The sequence below is a fragment of the Scatophagus argus genome, chromosome 4 (genome assembly GCF_020382885.2).
Source record: "Scatophagus argus isolate fScaArg1 chromosome 4, fScaArg1.pri, whole genome shotgun sequence".
Classification (NCBI taxonomy): domain Eukaryota; kingdom Metazoa; phylum Chordata; class Actinopteri; family Scatophagidae; genus Scatophagus; species Scatophagus argus.
Window position 1 is genome coordinate 10,144,104 of NC_058496.1, and position 23,565 is coordinate 10,167,668.

Genomic DNA, 23,565 nt, shown 5'->3' on the forward strand with positions numbered 1-23,565 from the left:
TTGCTGTTGACTTTTTCTTTTTTTTGAGTGAATTGCTATCTTTTCCCATCATATTCTATGGAAAACATACATTCTACAGCAGATATCTCTAAAACACAACAATTCACGCCAAAACAATCTAGTTGAATAAATATCACCACAAGTAGGCTATTGAATTTGTAATATTTGAATTTGATGAATGCCAAACATTAATTCCAGCATTTTTCACCATCCTGAAGAGTTATAACGTCAGTCAGCCCCGCTTACAGGACAGTAGTGCTGCACAGAGTTTAAAGACTGGTGCTTACTGCTCCCTGCTGGTCAAGTGGGAAAGTATTACTGTGTGTCAAGGGAACGTCCACCTATTGCCCAACAATGCCCTTCATCAATATGTTTATGCAAGAAAAAAATAAATAAATAAAAGTAAATTCTCTCCTCTCTCATGTGATTCAACAGTATTTTCAACTCTTCAACTTGTTTGGCTGTGCTGCTCTGTCTGTCAATGGAAATTTTAAAACAAAGAACAAGAGATGAATATGACTTAGAGTGAGCAAGAGAAATGAGAACACAGGAAACCCCCCCCCCAAAGAAAAAGAAAAGCAGGACACAGAGACCTAAAAGAAAATTATTGCCTTCTCAGTGATGATCATTTATTTGAAACAGAGAATTAAAGAAACAGAGACGAGAGCTACAAGAGTTAGAGACAAGAAAGGGGAACAAAGAGGTTTGTCAGGTTGTCAGGGTTGTTAGGCTTGTCAGTGTGTAATATTTGCATGTATAATTGGGACAAATTGCTAATATGTTCAAACTTCAGGGTGTGTGTGAGCGTGCTTTTATACTTCCGTTCATGGTGAGAGTGCGAAATGAAAGTGGAAAATCAAGTATAAACGGTGTCAGTCTTTCAATCCAGCTAAACATCACAGCAGCTGATTTAATTAGCACCTTTCTGAGAAAATAATCTGTGAAATGAGCAGCTGTGTCACTTTTAACTGTCTCTTTACACTTAGCTATGCTAGTTAATTATACATTGATTAAATCAAATCTGGAAAATCTCCCTGTGCTGAGACATAATTTTCAAATTTCTTATTTGCTCTCTGAAAATAAATGTTGTGATATCATTTCGTACTACAGCAGCTGTAGAACAACAACTAACTATTAGCATGCTAACTGATGGATGTTAATGCATAGATAATAACTCAGCACAGCATGTTCACAAGTTATCATTCATTAACCATCATACAAAAATAGTGACGCTGTTGTGGAGTGTGAGGTATACGATACACAAAATACTGGGACACTTGATCATTACAACAAGGGCTTTAATGGCATTTTAAATACACAGACAGCTTTGCAGCTACAAGTTGGACCAAAAGGCCTGTCTCATAGTCTCCGTTCCAGGTCATCCCAAAGGTGTTTGATGGGGTTGAGGTCAGGGCTCCGAGTGGACCAGTCAGGTTCTTCCTCACCAAACTCATCCCACCATGTCTTTACAGACTTTGCTTTGCGCACTGTCATGCTGGAATAGAAAAGGGCCTTCCTCAAACTGTTGCCACAAAGTTGGAAGCACAGCATTGTCCAAAATGTCTTGTTATGCTGAAGCATTAAGGTTTTCCTCACTCGAAGTAAAGGGCCCTAAAAAACAGACCCATACGAATACTTTTGTCTATATGGTGTATGACACGATATATTATCAACTGTAGTTTGACCTTTGGGTTTTGGTAGTGGCGTTATTGATTCTAAAGTTAAAAGCAAACCATACAAAGCTTCTCTTCTTTCAAATGAATGTTATGTACAACATAATACCATAATTGTCTAGTGCAAAAATTGTTATAATAGAAAACAGTAGGCCAAAGTTAGAATACAAGTATAAAGGAGCATATAGTAGATTCGGTGTTTAAGTAAAGTAGACCTACACGCCCCAGAACTGATGGTTACTTGAGTAAAAGTACTAATATGCGCTCCACCACTGGGGGATTTCCAGTTTAACATTAGTTGCTAAATTGGGAGGCAAAAGAGCGGTGTAAGCAATAGAGGTAGTGATAATAGTATTACAGCCATCTGTAGTAATAACAGTAGGGCTAGTATATCATTTAGTAGATTAAATAGCAAGTGGTATTTAAGCATTTAATAACCATAAACTGTATCAACACTCGACAAACTCCTGTCTCGTTTCACGCATGCGCATCGGGCCACTGAAGGAAAGCGTGAGGAGCGAGTGAAGTAGCTCGGGGCTTGACACGAAAGCTGAGATTTGACTCTGGTGTGATTCACACTCTGGTTTTAAGGATGTAATTCTACGGCTTCTGGACAAAGACATTTTTCCCACTATGGTTTTGTAAACAACCGGTGAAAGGATAATCCAGGAGGCTCAACGTTACAGGAACTGCACAGCCCAGCCGCTGGCCCCGTCGGCACATTTAAACAGAGGCAGGGCTCCCCTGCTAGCTGCCACACCAGCTAACTCCAGGTAGCGAAAAGTGCTATTAACATAGCTTTAATTAATGCACAAATTCTAATGACAAAGAGCTCACTTTACTCACTAATTTTCACAGTGGCATGAAATTATTTTGTTGCTAGCTATTAAACAAAGTGGTCAGCACAGTATTGTGCTGCGGAACTGGCAATGATAAACAAACACGCCTGCTAATCCCATAGTAGCCTGCTATGTTAGCTTGTCTGCTATCAACAATCATCGGTGCTAGCTGATGTTTTCAGTAGCAGCTAGCACATCCGAAGTCAAGTATGTTTATAATGAAAATGAGCATGTCCGGTTAGGCTGTCAAAATAAAACCGTGGCGTACTAAAGGTTAAAACACCGATACACGAGAAAAGACATTTGAAACAAATTCTAATGACGTGCAGTTATGCTTCAAAATACATTGTGAGTAATACACCCCTGAGTTAAAAATATTTACATGTACAAGGGTTGTACAAATCTATCTGTTGTTTTTTTTTTTTTTTTGACTAGGACTCTGACAGCCTGCATTCAACGAGTTTAATACATAGTTAGAAGAGCACATATTGTAACTTGTTATGATCATGTTTGCTCTTCATAATCATAGTGGCCTCGTGTATTTAGTTCTTGCACTTAGTAATACCACAGTACAGAAATTCTCTTTTACAAGTAAATTAACCTATGTTTATTCTAAATTAAAAGTACAAAAGTATGAGCAATAAAATATACTTAAATTACCAACAGAAAGGGTAATCATTTTACAGAACATATCAGATTGATGTATTTTATAATATAGTTGTTGATGTTTAATATTTTTATTTTAAATTTTGAAACCTGCGAAGGTGGTTCAGCTACTTTATATGGTGAGCTGTTAGCTTCTGAATTTTCCCTTAGGGGAAATAAAATTTTCTCACAATACATAATATAACAAAATATTTTGTTAGTTTATTGTATTTGTATTATTAAACTAAGCCTGAGAGTAAAGTTGTCAAATGAATGAAGTACCACTTGCCTCTTGACTGTAGTGGAGTACAAGTATAAAGTAGAAGATAAAAGATAAGTACAAGTACTTCAAAATTGTACATAAGTATAGTACTTAATAAATGCATTTCCTCATTTAGCCACTGCTGAGCAGTCGACTTTCAGTCGATTATCTATAGCTTCTTGAATCCTTGAATACATGAAGAAAGAAATGAGAAAAGTTATTTTGAAAACAAGAAGTGCTTCTTTCCGGTTAGTTTCGTTTGTCACAGTAACTTCGTGTAGCTTCCATGGCTGTATTAAGTCCAGCCAGAGCGGCGCCGCTAGGTAGCTAACTAGCTAGCTAAGAAGACAGCAACTATTTAAACTTTGTTTTCATCTTAGGATCCAACTGCTGCGGGCTTTTCTAAGCTCAGCTGTAAATGGAAATAAATGCTACTTCGTAATGTCATTACGTCCTCGATGAGCTAGTGCAGTCATCATATAAATAATAACTTAGGTAACTGGAGTGTTACAATCTCTGGTTCATCAGGACGGAGACAGAAACGTTGTGATTGTTGGTTTTTGCTGATAAACTAATCTGGATTTGCTCAGCTGTAACGTACAGCACAACAGTAACATGGCAGTAAGTGACAACCTCGAGTCAAAATGAAAATTAAAAAACACGGACAGTTTCATCTATATACCACGATATGATTTTATGTAACACTGCAGCCTAAGAGTAAATCCCTCATATCTGTTTAATCGTAAATGAAGGTTATAATCTTTAGTTTTTGATTCAACTTTGCAGTCAGTAGTTTGTTGTGCTGTTGAATGTTACACTGAGAGCTGTGCCAGAAATTTCTGTTCATTAGCTGGACCGCTCAATGTAGTGATCAGCAGCACCACACACTACAGCCTCGACCATCAAGAGGAGCACCTCTCATCAAAAACTTGCATGTTATCCCCTCTTTTCAGATCTTCTAACCTTTACTCCTGACGCTTAGAGGTTTCTGGTCATAGCACCTGCGGCTGAATTGGATTTTATCAACATTGTAAAGATCAAGACCACTCTGCTTCGACTTCCTGATTATGTGAAACACCGTCAACAGCCTATTCTCGGAAATTGCAGAAACAGAAGTCAAGATGTCCATCACGAACACACCTACCAGCAATGATGCCTGCCTGAGCATTGTGCACAGCCTGATGTGTCACAGACAGGGTGGTGAGAGCGAGACGTTTGCCAAACGGGCCATTGAGAGCCTGGTGAAAAAGCTGAAGGAGAAGAAAGACGAGCTGGATTCTCTCATCACAGCTATCACCACCAATGGAGCCCATCCCAGCAAGTGTGTGACCATTCAGAGGACACTTGATGGACGGCTGCAGGTAGGTTTGGTTTTTTTGTTTGACCTCAGCTGCAAGAACAGTGAGTTTATAATTTAATTAACGCTGTTTCTCTTTCTTCTTTTTTTCCTGTCATTGGTGGTGTTGTTTCCAGGTGGCAGGACGTAAAGGGTTCCCTCATGTAATCTATGCCCGGTTGTGGCGGTGGCCTGACCTGCATAAGAATGAGCTCAAACACGTCAAATACTGCCAGTTTGCCTTTGACCTCAAGTGTGACAATGTTTGTGTCAACCCTTATCACTATGAGAGAGTGGTGTCTCCTGGCATAGGTGGGTGACGTGGAGATTTTCACCTTGTGTTATTCACTGTCGAAGTTTCAATTCTGTTTTTTTTCTATAGCAGATTGCGAAGTGAACTTAGACCCATGGTTGCTTTAAGGGAGGAAATTCATGTAAATGCAGCATTTTAGCAGTTGTTCTAAATGCCACTTGTTTTAGTTTTACTTCTTCGACCTGTAGTCTCTATCACAAGGTTGTGTCAATGAGAAGCAGGCATTGTGAATAACCTGCTCCACCTCTCTTTCCTTTCCCTCTGCCCACAGATTTGTCAGCACTTACACTGACCCCTTCTGCACCCAGCTCGGCAATGATAGTTAAGGATGAGTATGATTTTGATGGACCACAGAATCTGCCCTCCATCGAAGGAGGGCACTCCATCCAGACCATCCAGCATCCCCCATCTGGCAGCCGCTCAGCCCCCTCAGAATCATTTGTGACCCCTAACTTGCTCCCACCTGCTGAGGCCTCCACCTCTGCCTCAACATCATCCTTCAATGCCATCGCCGCGGGATCAGGCAGTAAGATACCTTTGTAAAATATTTCTGTGTGTGTTTGTACATGCAATATGTATCTGTAGTTGACAGTTAAAAACTTAATTGCAATATTTAAACACATTTTCTGATTCAGTTTCCTGAATTGTTGCAGTGAAGGTTTGTGAAGGTGACAGTGGCAGATTTCTGTGTTTGTATTCCCTAATGGCTGATCTGGGGACCTCTCACCTCTGTTTTCCTTTTCTCTTCAGGTGCCAGCTCAACCTGGTCAAGGAATAGCAGCTTCACCCCCAACATACCCCACCACACCAACGGTCATCTACAGCACCACCCTCCTATGCCACATCCAGCACATTATTGTGAGTACACGCATACTATAGTTGTAAATTAACCCATGAACAAAATCACATACTTGTATTTAATTGTTTACAAAGTGACTGAGGGCTGTTCTCGACTCTCTTGTTTCTCTCAGGGCCTGTGCATAATGAACTTGCCTTTCAGCCTCCTATATCCAATCATCCAGGTGAGCACATAAACCTTGGACAGATTTTTTTGTTTGTTTGTTTGTTTGTTTGTTTTTCAGGCCTGGTGTGTTAGAAAACTTATAAATAGATGTGAGAGCTGTACTGCCCCTTTCATTTGAAGTTTAGATTCGATACAAAGCTGTTTAAATATGTTCAGTATGACTGCCTCTGTGTTGACTTTTGAGAAGTCACAAAATCTGAATATTACTACCCTGAGGAACAAGGAGGCAGCACTGCTGTTCATTCATGACTTTACTGACTTCAGCTTATTCCCTCTGTTTCAGCCCCTGACTACTGGTGCTCCATTGCCTATTTTGAGATGGATGTTCAAGTCGGAGAGACGTTTAAGGTGCCCTCCTCTTGCCCCATAGTTACAGTGGACGGATATGTCGACCCCTCAGGAGGAGACAGGTTCTGTTTGGGCCAGCTCAGTAATGTACATCGCACTGAGGCTATTGAGAGAGCAAGGTAAGTGACCCAGTTACCCTCAGTATTCAGAGCAACAGTTAAAACTTTACTGGTAATGGGCTTTCTGAAGTAACATTAGCATTTTTAAGTTGGAAAGTAATCACAGAGCTTAGAGAAACAGGCTTTTATGATGGCAGCAAATAACACTTGTCCCTATACACTTGGATTCATAGCATCAACACGGCAAATCCATGCAGCAAACATTTAGGTCTACTGTGACGTGGAGCACATATTCTCTGTACCTTAGGGATACAGATAGTCTGTATAAATGTGAATATTTGACATTTGACTGTCCTCTTTCCTCTCTTACAGGCTTCACATTGGCAAAGGGGTTCAGCTTGAGTGTAAAGGCGAGGGAGACGTGTGGGTGCGATGCCTCAGCGACCACGCCGTGTTTGTTCAGAGTTACTACCTGGACAGAGAGGCGGGCCGAGCCCCTGGAGACGCTGTTCACAAAATCTACCCCAGTGCTTACATCAAGGTAAGGACATGGGTCGCCGGACTGTAAAAACGAGAACATCACTCAAGGTTGACATTTCATAAAATGCTCTTTTTTCCTCTTGGGCAAAGTGCTGAGTGCAAACTGCAAACATCCTTTTCTGTTCAGTTTCCCCCAGGTATCCTGTGTATTTCACAAAAAATATTCCCCATACTGCCACAGTTTCCCATCTTACTGAGATTCTCTGTGAGTGGCAGCCTGTGCAGCGGGTTAATTGCTTCAGAATCTACAGTGTTTAACGTCTCCTCTCTCCTGCCAGGTGTTTGATCTTCGTCAGTGCCACAGACAGATGCAACAGCAAGCTGCTACAGCTCAAGCAGCAGCTGCAGCCCAAGCAGCTGCTGTGGCTGGAAATATACCCGGACCCGGATCAGTGGGAGGGATAGCCCCGGCCATTAGTAAGATACTCTGACTGCAAAGACAGATGCTCAGTCACACATAGAGACAGTGGGAAGTAGAAGCAGCATGGCAGTGGCTCTAGTTGTCAGTAAAACTGGCTAAACTATAAAGAATCAATCAAAAAGATTGAAGTTGATTAATTTTTCATTGACTAATCCAATAAGTTGAAAGGAACCACTTGAAATCACTACCATGGGTTACTATAATTTACTTAAAGTTTGAAAGAAAAGCTCATCTGGTGCTGAGTTGGTCTCACATATGCAGCATCACACTGGCCTGATTGTTACTCCCTCTTCCTCTCGTCCTCTCAGGTCTGTCAGCGGCAGCCGGTATCGGGGTAGATGACCTCCGGAGGCTGTGCATTCTCAGGATGAGTTTTGTTAAGGGCTGGGGGCCCGACTACCCCCGCCAGAGCATCAAGGAGACCCCCTGCTGGATCGAGATCCACCTGCACAGAGCTCTGCAGTTACTGGACGAGGTTCTGCACACTATGCCTATAGCAGACCCACAACCTCTGGACTGAGATCTTCAAAGGAGCAGCATCACACTGCAACATGCAGCAGAAATGAAAGTCTTCCTAAGTGAACTGTTTTGCATGGAGAAGCCAGTGGAACAGGAACTGAAGCTGCTCCACATGGAAAAAAAAAGGTGTGTTTCGAAGCACCCTTGTGCACTGTGGCCTCTGCTTTTATTTTTTAAGAAAGGGTGACACTAAAATGAGCCAAAGCCATATATTAAAGATATGTTATTCTATGTTTTTGATAGATGGCTTTGCTTTATGATGACTGGAATGATGGAATGTAGGACTGGAAAGAAAAATCACACACATCTACAGTTACAAAACATCACAACATGTACATAGATGACCTGCAGATCCCATTGAAACCAGAATGCGTCCCGGTGGAGTGTATGACCAACGACTGACAGACACTCGACTTGCTGAACCTTACAAAGATGTCGGAGTGCTGTTCATCTGTGGGATGGCATGCTGTGTGAAGAGGCTCTCATACCCAGCACTAGAGTACTACTGGTTTTCTTTGGTGTCAAATTTCATTCAAGCTGTTAACAGGGAGATGACTTCCTGGAAAGACAAGTAAGTTCAGTCAACCTGTTTTGCTGAGTAGAAAAGCAGCAGCACTCTGAACGGCGAGGATCACTGCTGGAGAGGATCCGGGACCACAGAGCTGGATCCTTTCATGCGGGACATTCATGCTATCCACAGATATCTCAGAGAATGAAATGATATGCACCAAGCCTAAAGCCAACTCTCAACCTCTGAACTGAAGCAAGATCGAGTCAATGGACTGTTCTAGGTCAGGTATTGTCAGACTACGGGTTTGGGCCTTGAAAACATTGAGGCTTGGTTGGTGTCTGCTGACAAGACCCCTTCCCACAAGTTTGGACTAAAGGTGAAGCCCCTAGTTGAGGTTTAGGACCAGATGATGGTGTCCTCCTCCATGTGTCACAGCTACACTAATGTAGTTTTTTTGGGTGGTGTCGTGACATGACATACAAAGTTGAATTACCTTTTTAAGACACAACGGTTCAGATTTCACTGAGTTACTGTGATTGTGACTGTGAACAGTTCACTCAAATAACCACAGATGATGACAAGATGCTCATATTAGTCATCATTCATGACTGGTCACTTCCCACCTTGGTCGCCCACCCATCTGATTCAGGTATGTTTTGGAGAACGCCCTCTTTTATGCTGCCGCAAAGGATGAATCTCAAACGCCTCCTGCAAACTGTTTGCCTTCTCTTACTTTAATGCTGGGAGAAAAATAGGAAACAGCTTTTGGTTCAGGAGGATTGAATTAAGAAAGCAGAGACGAGGCAGATAGTTGGTGTTAGATGTCCGAGATTTAATCCCAGTACAATTAACAGGGTTTATCAAGGTTTTGGCAAACCAAAGTAGTAATTGCTTAGAGATGTTCTGTGAGTCTAGCATGATTGTGAGTCAGCTGTTGGACTTTGGCCCAGTTTGGTTTTAATTGTCAAAGTTTAATGTAATCATCACGATTATATCAGTTTTTGTCTCCAAGCAGGGTGCAAAATTACTTTTTTTTTTTTTTTTTTGTCCACCGACCAAATGGCTGGTGCTGATTTTGTGCCCTGTCTCCAAGCATACCCACAAGTGTCTTCTCTAGGCGAGAATCATTGTACTTCCATATCTTATTACTTGCACGCATTTATGTACTGCCTGATCCAGGTCTCTTGTGTATAGTTTACTGACAAAGATAAGAGGAGTTTCCCAGCAATATTGATAGATTTTCTTGGTTTTATTTTTGTTACTTATGTTGATTTGTATTATATTTTTAGCACTTTAATTGTTTTTTTTTTGTTTTGTTTTAATCCTGTAACCTTTGAGACGGTTGTCCTGCAAAATGAATAAGCGAGTGAGTAGGCAGGCTTTTATTTTATGTAGGATTGTGAGCAGAGGCAACATTGTGATGCATTTGTATTGAAAACATGCAACACTCAAGTCACCTTTTTAAAGTCTGCTTTTGCCCTTTCACTTAGTAGGCATTTATATACACATCTGTAGGGTTTCTTTTGGCTGTTGCAAGGTTGTTGTTTTTTTCTTTTTGATTGTTTTTTTTCTTTTGTTTTCTTTTTAACCCATGTAAATATCTTTGCTTTTGAAATGCATGTCAATGTTTGCATGAATTTTAATGGAAAATGGAACCTTTCATCTCCTACCCCCCTTTTTAAATAGAGTACTTCACTTGCCCTACATTGCGCAGGGGAACTGGACTGTCTGAGGAGAGGAGAAATCAGCACCTGCTGTGTACTCGTGTGTTCTGTGTTGTTGTCAAACAGCAGGAAAGGCACACAGAAGAGAATCTCGCAGTAATAACTTCTATAAATGATCCAGTTATATGAAACTCATCATTTTAGCAGCCAGTGCTGATAAAGAAGGCAACTTGTCTCCCGAGACTGAATTTTGTATTAATGCATTAACTCATCGGTTATTGGAATACAAGCGTGATATTTTCTCTGTGGCACATGTGATAACAGGTGAAGGTAATTTGAACTGCAGAAATAGTTTGATTTCCACATGCCTCCCCCACTGCATGAAACACTTTCTGTTACTCTGTTTTTAAAAGCATTTGTTTTTGATCACACATGTTAATAAGGAATCAGATTTCATTCACTCACAAACATTTGTTGCTTGGTTATTTTTCTCACTTAAAACCACCATATGGTATAATTTTATTTCTTGGTCATCTGTTAGCATGACAAGAATTTAAAAAAAAAAAAAAGTTTTAATGTCCCTGAACAGTGTGTTATTTTTGAACTGTACAGCTCAAGTTGAAAAAGACTAATTGGATTTGTTAAAGGATTAGTTGAAATTTGAGTTCTGTTTATCGTAAGAAATTATCCATTTTTTCTCAATTTGCTTTGCCACTTTTCTCTGTCCCATCTTTGATTATTTCACTTAAATTTGAATAGTGTTGTTTAAAAAAAGTTTATCCTACATCAGGGAATAAGAGTCTAACTTTTTTTTTGATTGAATGGCAGGAAATTGAATATTTTATGATTATATATTACTGAAAGAACAGATGCTGAATTCTGTCCAGAGAATTAATCTGTTATATTCTGTTGTGTTTTAAGGTGGACATATGTTTTTATATTACTTGCAGTTATTATAGGAGCCTAAAGACACAGCTCGAAAGAGTTGATGTCCACTACTATGACAGATTGCAGATATAAATTTTACCTGTATTTCTTATGTGAGAGTCTGTAATTAAACATGGGGTGGTATTCTCCAACTGGTGACCTGTTTATTTTCTCTAACACGTCTAAAGGGATGAAATTACTCAAACTGGGTGTACCAAATTTCACAGCAGACATTTAACATGTCAGCAGGAAACGCAAGAGTGTATTAATTATTGATGGTTAGGGTGGGACCTGGTACTGCGTGTGTGCTGGCTCACTGGAATAGCTTACATTGACACCTGCCAGTATTTTGTTAATAATTTATGATGTGACATATCTGACAAATATCTGCCTTGAAAATGGATATACAGAAATGATCAGAGTCTAGATTGTCCTGCCTTTAAAACTACAGAAGCAGATGTCAGTCATGCACGGTGATCACGTGCCCACACTGGTCTAAAAAGAAGACTAATCAGGCATCAAACTGGAATCACACTGTGTGTGTGTGTGTGTGCACCTCGGTCCATCTGAGTAGTCTTCAACCAAATGCCTTTTGCTGCACAATGAGGTCCCAGCATCTTCCAGTTGTTATAATTACATGTTAATTAAAAACAACAAGCCACACAGGTGATTTACATGAGCTGCAGTGGGTGAGTGTGCAAAAGCATCTCCCCTAACTGTTCTGCTAGTTACACCTTTATCATATGCCTGATAGGTCACTGTAAGACAAGCACAGGTGTCTGAACTCCACTCAGTTTTAGAGTAATGGATGTGCTGGCTCACTTGCTGGGACACTTAAACAGAGCAAAGCCTTTTTTTTTGTTTTACTGTACTTCTTCTACTGTGACAAGTCAAAATGTCTGCTGTGTAAAAAAGCTTGTTGTGGACATGGACACTGGTGACTCAGTGTAATTCCAGAGTTGCTCCACCCACCGACAACCTGTGCTCAAGCCCAATCAACCACGGCTAAAAAGCACCTGTGTGGGAGTGCAGGGCCTCAAGTCATTCCCTATTGCAGATTATATTGGTCAGCACACGGGGTGTTCTGCTGTCCTTCATTCAGCTTCAATCACAGGACAAACAAGCATGGACCTGAAGGACACACCTGTCCAGCAGTTAAGCTTTCAATATGAAAGATCGACAGATCCTGGAGAGGAGGAGTACATTTCTTAAAGAATTTAAATTAGCCAGCTAATTGAATTTTGTGGAAACCGGAGCCGGTGCTCATCTCCCTCTGGGGCCGTTGCAGCTGACCCGTGTGCCATGTAAGTAATCTGTTGCTGCCACACAGTCACACCTGACACCTCACCAGTACTTCCTCTACAGTCCTTCCATCTTTAAAACAGTTTTCTCCATCCATGAGTCTAAGAAGTAGACCTATACAGAATAGAATGTGGTATAAACATATTTATTGATATGTTTTTTGAGTATAATATTTCCTGTGGAATCTTAAGACAAGTGAATGTTAACATTTACAAGATATGTAGAAAATTTTAAATGCATCAAGTCATAAAATATAATGCTGAGCTTTGGCTCTGCTGCCTGGTGATTAGTCCAGTGGGAAAGGAAATCATCTTTCTGCTGCTCTAAAAGTGTAAAATGCTCAGTGGTTTCTTCACACAACTCTGTCAGCATAATGCAAATGTTTTGTAACAGAAAAATTGCACATTTTGATCCCTGGAAATTGTTGGTGAAAGCCACCTCAAGACTTGACTCATCTTGCTTCTTGATGATGGCCTAGACAGGATTTAGAGAGTCTTCTCCACTTTGGAAAACAGCTGTATGAGGGGGACGGTGAGGTGCAGCAGCAAAAAGCACCGCTGACACCAGAGGACCAGCATGGCTCACTGCGGCTGCACAACACCCAGCTTGGATTTAATATGCAATTAGCCCTACTGTATTTTCACTCTGTCAGTAATGAAGACGTATGAGGGAGTAAAGTTACCTTCTTTTCTTGTGACAGAAGTGAGAAGTTGTAAGTCTGATGAAAATATAAAACTCTCCTTAATGTACTCTAATGGTAAATGTACTCCTTTGAAACTATGAAAGGGGTTTCTGGAGAGTTAATCTTCTGGGAGGTCTGCTAATAACCCATCAACGTTTCTCCATAAACTTAATGAGTTTAGTGAGTGGGGTCAGTAGGGCATCCATTTAGCTCCTCATTGTATTTCTCAGGCCTGGATAATAGATTCGGATGTGGTACTCATGGAGGCAATTTTGGCTTGTAAAACTTGATAAATACTGTATATGAAGTAGTAATATCAGTATCAGATAATTTATACTGCTGGCAGTTCATTCCCCGGCGCCTCCTGTCCACTGCCGCCAAATGAACAAACGGTGATAATTCAGAACACAAGGAAAGGTACTGCCACCCTGTGGCCATTGAAAGAAAACAGCCACCCGTACACCCAACGCCCCAATTTGTCTGAACAACAGCCGCGCTGAGCAAAAATGTTTGATGGAAACAGCTTTGACTTTTCTGAGAATCAGTGAGGAGGTGAAATTTATTTAAATCCTAACCCCACATGCGGAAAGCTAGCATGTACACATACCCAAAGGATGTTGTGTGTTCCTGTCTTAATGCTGACGGAGGCAGCAGCGATTCAAACCCTCATTGTGGCATTTTCCCACTGCAACAAGCTCCATACTAGTGATACCCCACAGCTGTAACATTAATAATGATAGACACCTTGTGTTTTTCAACTGCTAACTTTAACCCAATAATTTGCCGCCAATTAAAAAGGATCTTGTTGGCAACAGGAACTTTTTCTTGTGGCAGGTTGACCAAAGAACCAGTCAGAACAAGGAGCCTGTTGCACACAGGTGTAGAAAAGTGGCAGTACAGTCCCGGTGATTATTAGTGAAACTTGTCAAAACGAAGGTGAGGAAATTCTCTCATCTCGCAAATATGGTGAAACAAAGAGGGGCCCCTTGTCATCCAGCAGACCATGCAAAGTGAGTGCAAGCAGAAACACTGAAACACTATTTTACACAATGAATGAACTATAATCATCTGACATGGCTTTAAATGAAACCGTCTTTATTAAGTAACTTTAATATCAGAAAAATAAAACTCTTAAATTCTCTTTACAGCAAATATATAATATCAGTGCTTTGGCCGCAATAACTTAAAAGGCCATTATAAAATATAATCTGCTTTTAAACTCCTGACTCAGTTTGAAGAATTTATATGCGATAAGACTCCTCCTACATATACAAAACAAAAGTGTAGTAAAATTAGCAAATACTTTGAACTGTTCGTACAACTTAACAATATACGTATGTATTTATATATAGATAATCTAAGATACATTTTACAGTATACCGTTCTTAATTTGGTGGCGTACAGACATAACAGGCAGCTTGAATCCTTGGCCTTTTTACAGTTGCAGTTGTGACGTTTTACATTGCCGGTACATTATGAAGACATGCTTGTGATGCACATTCCAACCTCCACTAGGCTAAACGGCAGCTATCAATACTATTATCATCAATACTGTAAACTAATAACTAAACTACAAGCAGATAGCGTTGACACCCTCCTGCAACATTTCAGGATTTTCCACTCTTCATTCACTTAATCACTCAGAGAAAAGTTTAAAAAAAAAAAAAATTAAAATCTTACTGTAAACATTTTAATATAGATATATTTATGTATAGATATATATGAAATGTAACAAAATAAAAATAATTCTGTATATTTATCAGTCATTAATAGTAATATTATAGAATACATAACACAAAAATGTCAATAGATTCATGTCGATAAACTGAGGGCCGACGGTGTATTGCATTCCCTCAGGGGGAGAAACAGAGCCAAGAAAGATCGACCCTTTGTCGATCTGAGACGAGTCAAATGAAAGGACGGAGAGAAGACCCGAGAGGACAGATGCAGAGGGGTTTTTTGTTTTTGCACTTTTGGGATTTGTTTGGTTCCATTTCCTCAAGACAGCTCGATCATCCTTGACACAGGCGATATTTGGGAAACAGAGCTAAGCGGTGGAAAAACTCCCAAATATTGTTTACAGCTGGAATGCTAGAGGGTCTGCAGTCCAATGTCCACGCAGTAAAGCAACAGTATTGACCTTATGTAGTGTCAGCACAATCTGAGATGAAGTCATTCCAGCTGTTTCCCCTTTGAAACGTCATTCAGTCCTGTAAAAACAAAGTCTAGAGACACTGGTGTTTAAAGCTAAGTTTTGAGATGATTTCCACCCATTTGTACCATTTTTTTCACTTTCCAGGCTGAGGAACTGACAGATGCGTGTGAAACAATGCGATTGGGGTCACATCTAATCAAAAGTATGATAAGATATTGGAGAAGTCTGTGCTTTGTCGCTTTGTAGGGCACAGGTCAACAGCGAATGAGCTGATGGAACATGAAAATCAAAGTGTGTACCAAATGAAAAAAAATCATCAGTGCATTACAGCAGGTAATGAGAGCTGACCCCAGCTGAAATGTAGCAAAAACAAAAAAACAAAAGGTGTATGTCTGTCTACGAGTTTAAGCCCAAGATTGTTTGAGCTCAGTAATTAAAACTCGAGGACTTAAATTTATCTAGTGCTTCCTCGAGTAGTTACCATACTGAGACTATTCTTGCATAGTCCTGGTAGACGAGACATGGGATCAAAACGGGAGTCCTCCGTCTCAATATTTTGCATCCCAATGGAATTATGTTGCCGACTGTTTACCAATGAGGAAACAAAATGGCTGAGACGAGACAGGGTGGGAGCAGCTGAAGTGAAAGAAAGACACTTCTGAGATGACCTACAAGTCGGCAGGTTGTCTGTACAGTACGGGGATTTGTTCCAGATTACAGCTGTCTTCATAGTTCAGTATCAGCTCTTTTGGCTCCCAGGTGAGGTTTAACTAATAAGTAGCCATACTTCAACCATCTACTAAGTGTCTGCAATAAAGGGGAAAAGGAATGTTACCAAAGGTACAAGCTGTGCATATCTTTGTAGCTAAAAACCAATACATGGTTTCCAAAAAAAAAAAAAAAAAAAAAAAAAAGAAGAAGGAAAAAAAATGTGGAAAAAAGAAATTAACCAAAAGGGAGTGTTTGGCGCTTAAAAAGAAAGTAGTGGGTGGTAGATACTCGACAAGGCTCAACAAGATGGAAAACAAGAAAACACCCCAGTGATAAAGATCACTGAAGATTTTCATTTAAGAGATTGAACTTCTACAAATACTTTAAGACCTCAGTCTGTCAGCTTGTGATCTTTTTGAGCCAAAATCTGGATTTGCAGATTGTGTTGTCAGTTAATTACAGGCTTTCCAAAAAGGCCACGAGTTTGTTTTAAGACAGAGCAACACTGTGTGTCCGCTGAACCAGTTGTTTCTTTTGTTTACTCAGAACGGAATTAGGCACAAGTTTACCGTAAACATTTTTTAAAGTATAAGTTGAAAGCAACGTGGCAATACCAAAGTTGTGTAACATCCTACTGCTCTAAAAAAAAAAAACACAAAAAAATTAAAAAAGAAGCCGTCCGCTTTGTTGGGTTTAAACTGGGAAAGAAACCCGAGGCAACAACAGGTTCCTGGTGGAGTGTGAGATCTCAAACGCGTGTATCAATATGTAGTTAAGATCAGCAATGCTCAAAAATTCCAATTGATGAAATAAGAGTATGTAAACATCAAATCTTATTTAGAGTGGCACAGATACACGTCGCTAGCCTAATAATATTTCGAATTCTGTGGTAACCATATTAATATACTCTCAATTTATACATATTCATATGTGGGACTCATGTAAACATGCTCACCTCTTGTCCTTTTCCTCAGTTTCCCACTATGAGCATAATAATAGAGGAAAAGGGGCTGAGCCTTATTTCAGCACATAAAAACAACTCTAGCAGCAAAAATAATATTTTTTAAAAAAAAAAAAAAAAAAAGGATAAAAATTTTGAGATGTAGACAAAAGAAAACTTAAGCCGACATAATGTATCTAACAGAATTCAAAGTACATTTTTAAAAAAAGTAATAAAATATCGGAAAGCAGAAACTGTAAATTAAAAAAGATAAAGTAAATAATTCAGGGAGAGGAAAACAAAAATCAAAAATCATGAGCATATCCCGCCCCACCCAATGCTACACAGAGGGTTTCCAACCCTCCCATTGATCAATCAATTAATCAATCAAGGAAGAAGACTTCACAATAACAGGCACATGAACGGGCTGAACACCCTAACCCATGCCCAAAATACAGATCATTCCTTATTCACCTATTCTTCCTCACCTTTGTCAACCAAACACCGGTATGCACAAAACCGAGCCAAGGACAAATCTAGACACTGATTTGGGGTCAGTTTTGTAATCTCCCCACACATGTAATGAGTTGGAAGTGTTGAGGAGGTTGAATCCTCGTCAGCCATCAAAGTAAAGGAATTAAAATCACATATTGCGGAGCTGAATGGCCTGTGTGACTGAGGACAGGCACACCGGGCAGACAGCGTCTGGACCCTGGCATATGTGAGTGGCACAATCTAGACAGAAGAGGTTATGGCCGCAGGGAACCAAAGCAGCGATCACCTGGTTATCCATACAGTGGATGCATATCTCCTGTCCTCTCACTGCTGATCCCAGCCCCGGTCGATAGGAGAGGGAGGATTCAGGAGGAGAGGAAGAGGAGGCAGTGCTTTCACTGGATGAGGAGAAGGCCGAGTTGTAAGAGGGGAATCTGTGGGCATCCAGGGTTGCAACTGAGCCAAGAGGTCCTCGCTGAACACGCTGGGCCTGAGGGTGCTCCAAGGCTTCTGTCCCAGGGAAGGTTGGAGACAGTCGGGGCGTCCCTGGCTGACTGGTCTGGAGACATCAATGACAACATTGGACAACATTACATGACCATCAGCTGAAAATCATAACATCTTAAAAATCAAAACAAATATTTCTCCATTTTCAACATTATGGATCTTTAGTGAATTTTCTGGGCTGTCAGTGTCATTGCACAGACTTCTGTTCTTGTCAGGAAAGGAGTAAAAGTTAGCAGTAGATATAAACAGCAACTTCCACAAGCTAAACATTGTCTACGCGATGCACCCGCTGATTTCCACCTACCTGAGATTGACGAGCATCAAATGCCTGAAGGGGTTGGTGGTCCAGAAAGGGGCTCCAGATTTGTGGCTGAGCACCAGGGTGCGATACTTGAGCAGTCGAGATGGTTAATGGGTCAAATCCAGATGAGGAGCCACCTCCTCCTCCCCCCAGGCTGACCAGCTCCTCAGACCCCATCGAAAGAAGGCTCTCGCCGAACCAGAAACTGCCACTATTGCTGTTGTTGTTGTTGTTAGCATTGGCATTAAAAACACAGGTCGGGCTAAAGTCTCCCATCCGGTTACCATTCCCGCTGCCGTGGAAAGAGTCGGCTGAGCTGGAGCCGCTGCCCAGGGAACTGGAGCTGTCATTGCGGTAGGTGGAAGACATCCTGACACCACTGTTAATATTGCTATTTATTCTCTGAGTACCGTTGATGCTCACTGGCAGCAGGCCACCACCCGGTGATGATGCACCGGCATGAAGCCACCCAGCCTCCCCCAGCCCTACTGGCATTGCAGAACTGTCAAAGCTGACATCTGTGCCGTTGAATTGAAAGTCATTGTTGTCTACACCAGGAGCCTCAATGCCGCCGCAGGTTCCTGTGCGGAGCGCAATGTGTGCCTCTATCTCTTCCCTCGCACGATCCACGTTCTCTGGCATCCCAGTGACCTCAAACACCGGCTCTTTGTCACGACTCGGTGTCACAATGTAGGTGTGGGTCTGTTGCTGAATCCGTTTGATGGTTGCTCCTGAAAGATATGACCAGACCAAGACTTAAACAACAAACAACTGTCATTTAAACACGAGGTTTAAATGGCATAATATGTAGCATTTGTTGGTTTTTTTGCTCGTTTGTAAACACAGCATTGAGCGATTTTGAAGAAAGAGAGTTGACTGCCAAGTCTGATTCCCAGGTTGTCAAGACATCAATGTCTGACAAACAGGGAATGAGAATCAACAACCAGCTTTCTTTCTTCACAAGTGTTGATGCCCAGAAATGCCCCAAACACAGCAAAACATTGAGAAAACAAGAAAATACAGGCCGAAGGCAGGGTTTCTGCAGACACACTACAATTGGGTCATAAGTGATGACTGAGAGACAGTTACGTGTCAAGACAAGACAGTTCTGAATACATAAGCTGGAGAAAATAAGAAAAGAGCGGATCTAAGAAAAGAACATTGTCATTTCTTAACTACGGCATGAACCGATTGTGTCAAGTTGAATAATTGGCCCGAGTAGAGTAATGCTAAAGACTATGCAGTCACAGTTAACAACACTATATATTTTCAGTAATTATGCTTCTGTTATTTTCCTCACTGATCAATCTGACATTGAAATTGGAAGAAGCACAGCTGTGCAATAATTATAGCACTGAACTGCAGGCCATCCTGGTGACTCAGCTGGCTAAAGCACATACCACCCAACCACAAGACCGTGAGTTTCGGTCTAGTGAAAGAACCCTTTCAACTGCAGATACTGTACGTTTGAAACACAATGGATATCTTGCACATCTGTTTTTGACATATGGCTCAATGGTGACCATTTAAAAGCAAAAGTACTGAAACAAATGCTGCAGTGCACTTTCAAAAAATTAATGTGCACTTGATGAGCAATAGACAATTTTTTTTTTAAATCTCAATCTTGTAAACACCAAATACTCTAAAAATATATAATAATACTCTCAAATACATTAAAATTCCACACTGGCTCTTACTTCACCGCATCTCCTCGCCATATTCAAATCTGATGTAATTTTTACTTGTTAACCTCACCGGTGGTTCACAACCAACCACTACAGTTTACAGATCAGACCCAGGGCTTTCTGGCACTGAGGTGGTAATGTCTATAGGGCAAGGGGTTAAAGACTCTGTGAGGGCAAAATGTAACCTTCTTGAGTAGGGCTGAGCAACATAAGACACATTAAGTAAATATATTGAAAAACAAAACCCTGTTATGTATAGGCTATTACAATAAAAACTCATACATTTAGTAAGAAGCAAAGCGGAGCATTACATTGGCAGTAAAATTTAACAGGATCAACCTTTGGGAGGTTTCTCTCCCTCTCCCACACCTCAGTGGCACAGTATCAATTTAATAATCACATTTTAAATGTATTGTCTTATTGTCAATGCTCACTTGCATTGTGCAAAACAAATGGAAATTAATTTAATTTCCAAAATATAGTTTTTTTGCTCTCTTCCTGTTGACACTGATGAGGAAATTCGACTCGTTTTGCCATTATGAAACCCATCATTAGTCCAAAATTACAATTTGGCTCTGTCAGTGTATGCTGGCACACACCCGTCTGCGCCAACACTGTTCAAGCTTGTCATTTCTTCATTTGCACTAAAATAACAATCAAAATGACTGCCAAAGCATAAATTTATGAACTTTCCTTGAGACATGAAGTGCAGTGACTGAAGCAAACAGTGTTTATATGAGGATGAATTAAAGACCCACCTTTGGGACCCACGACGAGCCCTACAACACGATATGGTACCCGCACCTGTGGGGTTGAAATCACTCAGGATTAGTATACACACTTTGAATGACAAACACAACTAAAAACATAGATGACACGGAGCCTTTGTGATTATGTCGCAACATACACGACACTTAATTATATAGACAGCATCTAATCTGATTCACTGCATAACAACTTCTGTTTCATAGCTTCAAAGCTGAGCGACACCATGACCCATAAACACGTTCTTGCTGACCTGAATGGTCGTCTGTCCAGGAAGGGAGGGGGTCCCTGGACCAGTTGCAGCAGACAGGGGGCCCGTCTTGTTTCGAGAGGCTCTGATGAGAGAGAAGTGCTCGGCTGCAGACAGGATCTCCCTCTTAGCCATGGCCACATCTTCTTTACGTCCTGTCACAAGAAAGACCGGCTGCTCTCCCCTCACTGGTGTTTTAATGTAGGTATTGGTCTTGGCTCGAAGTGCCTTAATCTTACAACCTGTCAGTGCCAGGTTAGAGAGAGACAAGGAAAGACAGGGGAAAATGTGATTATTTACTGTTCAGTTTGGAAAAATTTGTTACATTACATTAACGTTCACATAATATTAAACTTTAATACGCAATATATTCAGATTGAACTAATAAAAGATCAGGGAGCATGAATTTCAGTATGCAGTGACTAATGCCATTTAAAAGTTGCATAGCTTATAAATTAAATATTCCTTTCAGCTGTGGTTGAGAGTCCAACATCATTACCAGAGCCATTTCCTGTTGTTGTCAACACTGCAGTGCGTGTACCCTCCCCCAACTGGTCTGAAATCCGACATAATAACACTCTCTCAATCATACCACTGAGCCATGTTCAATTTATGTAAAAGACCAGATAACGGAGTTGGATATGAGAGAAAAGATAGTCGTGTTCAGTGGAAAGTCTCGGTCGTCTTGCGGAGCTAACTAACGTTATAACGTTAACCTGCAGCTGATGTGGCAAAGCAATGGTGACCAACACTCTGCTCCTCATGTTCTCCTTCGAGACAAAGCAAAGACTTTAGCTCGACAAGACACGGCTGAGGACAGGCTCACTGTCAACGAAGCACGGGCAAAACATCCACGAAACAAACGAGCTGTCAAAGCGGGGAAACACAGAGAGGCCTGCTGGTTGACAGAACTTGTGATTCAGTTAACGTTAAACTTTTGTTTAGGGTCTTGGGCGAGGGTGATGTTGACCCAGTTAGAGCGAGTGCTAAGCTAATCTAGCTGGTTTCAAGCTAACGTGGACTGTTGTGTTTTTAATCTAACACAGCCAAAGATTCTAATTAGTAGTTTGGTTTACTCATAGATGATTTTGATATCTAAACTAAACATAACTACTCTTATGTGCCATATTAAAGAAAAAAAACTTCACAACAAGGTACGAGTCAGCTAACATCAAGGTAACATTTCTCACTTGCGACAAAATGCCCACAATTTAGCCTAACCTGCAGGTTTTATAGAAGCTTTACGGTTTCTTGACAGCCTAACATCATGTCGTAACGATTTAAATAGTTTGCTACATTTACTGCCCTGTTTTTATTCATGTGTGTCGTTTTATTTTATTTTTGTTGAACGTTACTTTACTTCTGCTTGAACTACAGTTCCCACCAAGTTTCTGAAACTCCCAGAAACTAGCTACCTAATAAATCCAACCTAAATCACCCGAAAGACGTCGACTCACCCTGCCTGCCGACAATCTCTGCGACGTGCTCGGAGCTCGGCACAGCCACACACTCTGTGGTGTTGACGCTCTTCGGTCGACTCAACAGCGAAGACTCGGCCTCGTAGCCCAACTCCCCGTACACGTTGGACGGTACCATCGCCATGCCGCTGGTCGGTGGTAGGGCGCTGCCGCCGACCACATTATCATCCCGCTCGTCACCGCTGTACAATAAGACCGTCTCGATGTGCGGCGGCTCCATCGCGGACGGCATTACGGAGCCACCCGGCCCCGATGGAAGGTGTCGGTGAAGGTGGGCCTGCGCTAGCAAGGAGCTACCTGTGCAGCTCGATGAGTCGGCTACAACTTCTGGCTCCTCGTCCTCGGGTGCTGCTGTTATGTGCACTTCATCTCCCGAGGGCGACCGTTGCAGAGGCAGAGGCTTCAAGTCTAGCACCGTACCGAGGAGGCTAAAATGGGGAACCGTGGGGAGATGGTGGTGGTGAAAGGAGAGGCTCTCGTCTGTTTGTTCGGGGGTCTGGCTCTGGGTGCCCTGGTGGTCCTCAAGGCCCATACCGGCGAAAGCGTGCACTGGTGGCGGCGGGACCTCGGACTCTCCCTCGTCGGCCTCCAGCAAAGACGTGCTACTTGGCATGATGCAAAGCTTTTATAATATTGCCCTTAAATAGTAATCGATGCAAATAACTGATTGAATTTGTCCTGGTTAACAAAACAGCGACCAGCGCTTGTTGGTTGAAATGTGTGGCTTTGTTTTGTCTTTCCAGCTCTCCATGCAGCCCTCCCCACAATGTAATCTCCTCCCCCTCCTCCTCCTCTTCTTCTTTTCTTCTTCTTCTTCTTTTTCTCCTCTTCTTCCGATGTTTTATGGCGGTTGTCAACCAGCTTTTAGATGCATTACCGCCACCTACTGGAGTGGAGTGTGCAGCAGTTTATAAGCAGGTCTCAGTTCTCTCTCTGTGTATATATGTTGATTAACTGTAATCTCGTAAGGTGAATTCACGCGCGACTTTGGGTCAAACGAGTGAACACAACTAACTGGAAGACGCATTCAGTGCGCGTCATGCACAAGTGGGATGTCATGAGAGTAATCCATTATATAAGCATGTTTAGCTGCCATGGGGTACACACCCCAACACACCAGGGGAGTAAATTAAGTGACTAGGAAGTCTCACAAGACACACAGCCACTGTGGCATTTATATTTTACAGAGAACTGTACTATGTAATATCAAGAA

The 23,565-nt window shown here is 41.4% G+C and overlaps 2 protein-coding genes across 4 annotated transcripts; one reads left to right on the forward strand and one right to left on the reverse strand.

Moving 5' to 3' along the window:
* The first annotated feature begins 1,958 nt into the window (after window positions 1-1,958).
* LOC124058405 (mothers against decapentaplegic homolog 4) lies at window positions 1,959-10,708 on the forward strand. Of its 3 annotated transcripts, none has more exons than XM_046387629.1 (10): window positions 1,959-2,446; window positions 4,527-4,780; window positions 4,893-5,067; window positions 5,340-5,594; window positions 5,819-5,926; window positions 6,040-6,090; window positions 6,376-6,559; window positions 6,872-7,040; window positions 7,318-7,456; window positions 7,769-10,708. In XM_046387629.1, exons 2-10 carry the CDS (start codon window positions 4,541-4,543, stop codon window positions 7,978-7,980), a joined length of 1,533 nt encoding a protein of 510 aa, XP_046243585.1. In that variant the 5' UTR covers window positions 1,959-2,446; window positions 4,527-4,540; the 3' UTR covers window positions 7,981-10,708. The 3 variants fall into 3 exon arrangements, with proteins under 3 accessions (XP_046243585.1, XP_046243583.1, XP_046243584.1); XM_046387627.1 differs by having other exon boundaries at window positions 1,961-2,446; window positions 4,373-4,780; XM_046387628.1 differs by lacking the exon at window positions 1,959-2,446 and adding an exon at window positions 3,244-4,040 and having other exon boundaries at window positions 4,373-4,780.
* A 3,432-nt stretch (window positions 10,709-14,140) lies between these two features.
* On the reverse strand, window positions 14,141-23,180 carry LOC124058406 (RNA-binding protein MEX3B-like). Its single transcript, XM_046387631.1, has 5 exons — window positions 22,332-23,180; window positions 20,878-21,116; window positions 20,618-20,663; window positions 18,178-18,905; window positions 14,141-17,925 (listed from the first exon to the last, which is right to left on the reverse strand). The coding sequence occupies exons 1-5, from the start codon at window positions 22,963-22,965 to the stop codon at window positions 17,515-17,517; spliced, it is 2,058 nt and encodes a 685-aa protein (XP_046243587.1). The 5' UTR covers window positions 22,966-23,180; the 3' UTR covers window positions 14,141-17,514.
* Window positions 23,181-23,565: the final 385 nt, after the last annotated feature.

Bases quoted from the DNA above. Each gene is read 5' to 3' on its own strand.
- LOC124058405 (XM_046387629.1), top strand. From the start codon at position 4,541: ATGTCCATCACGAACACACCTACCAGCAATGATGCCTGCCTGAGCATT. The intron at 5,927-6,039 runs GTGAGTACACGC...TGTTTCTCTCAG, and splicing joins GCCACATCCAGCACATTATT to GGCCTGTGCATAATGAACTT. The intron at 7,457-7,768 runs GTAAGATACTCT...TCGTCCTCTCAG, and splicing joins AGGGATAGCCCCGGCCATTA to GTCTGTCAGCGGCAGCCGGT.
- LOC124058406 (XM_046387631.1), bottom strand. From the start codon at position 22,965: ATGCCAAGTAGCACGTCTTTGCTGGAGGCCGACGAGGGAGAGTCCGAG. The intron at 20,664-20,877 runs GTCAGCAAGAAC...TCAACCCCACAG, and splicing joins CTGGACAGACGACCATTCAG to GTGCGGGTACCATATCGTGT. The intron at 18,906-20,617 runs GTGGGTCTTTAA...CATATCTTTCAG, and splicing joins GCTCGTCGTGGGTCCCAAAG to GAGCAACCATCAAACGGATT.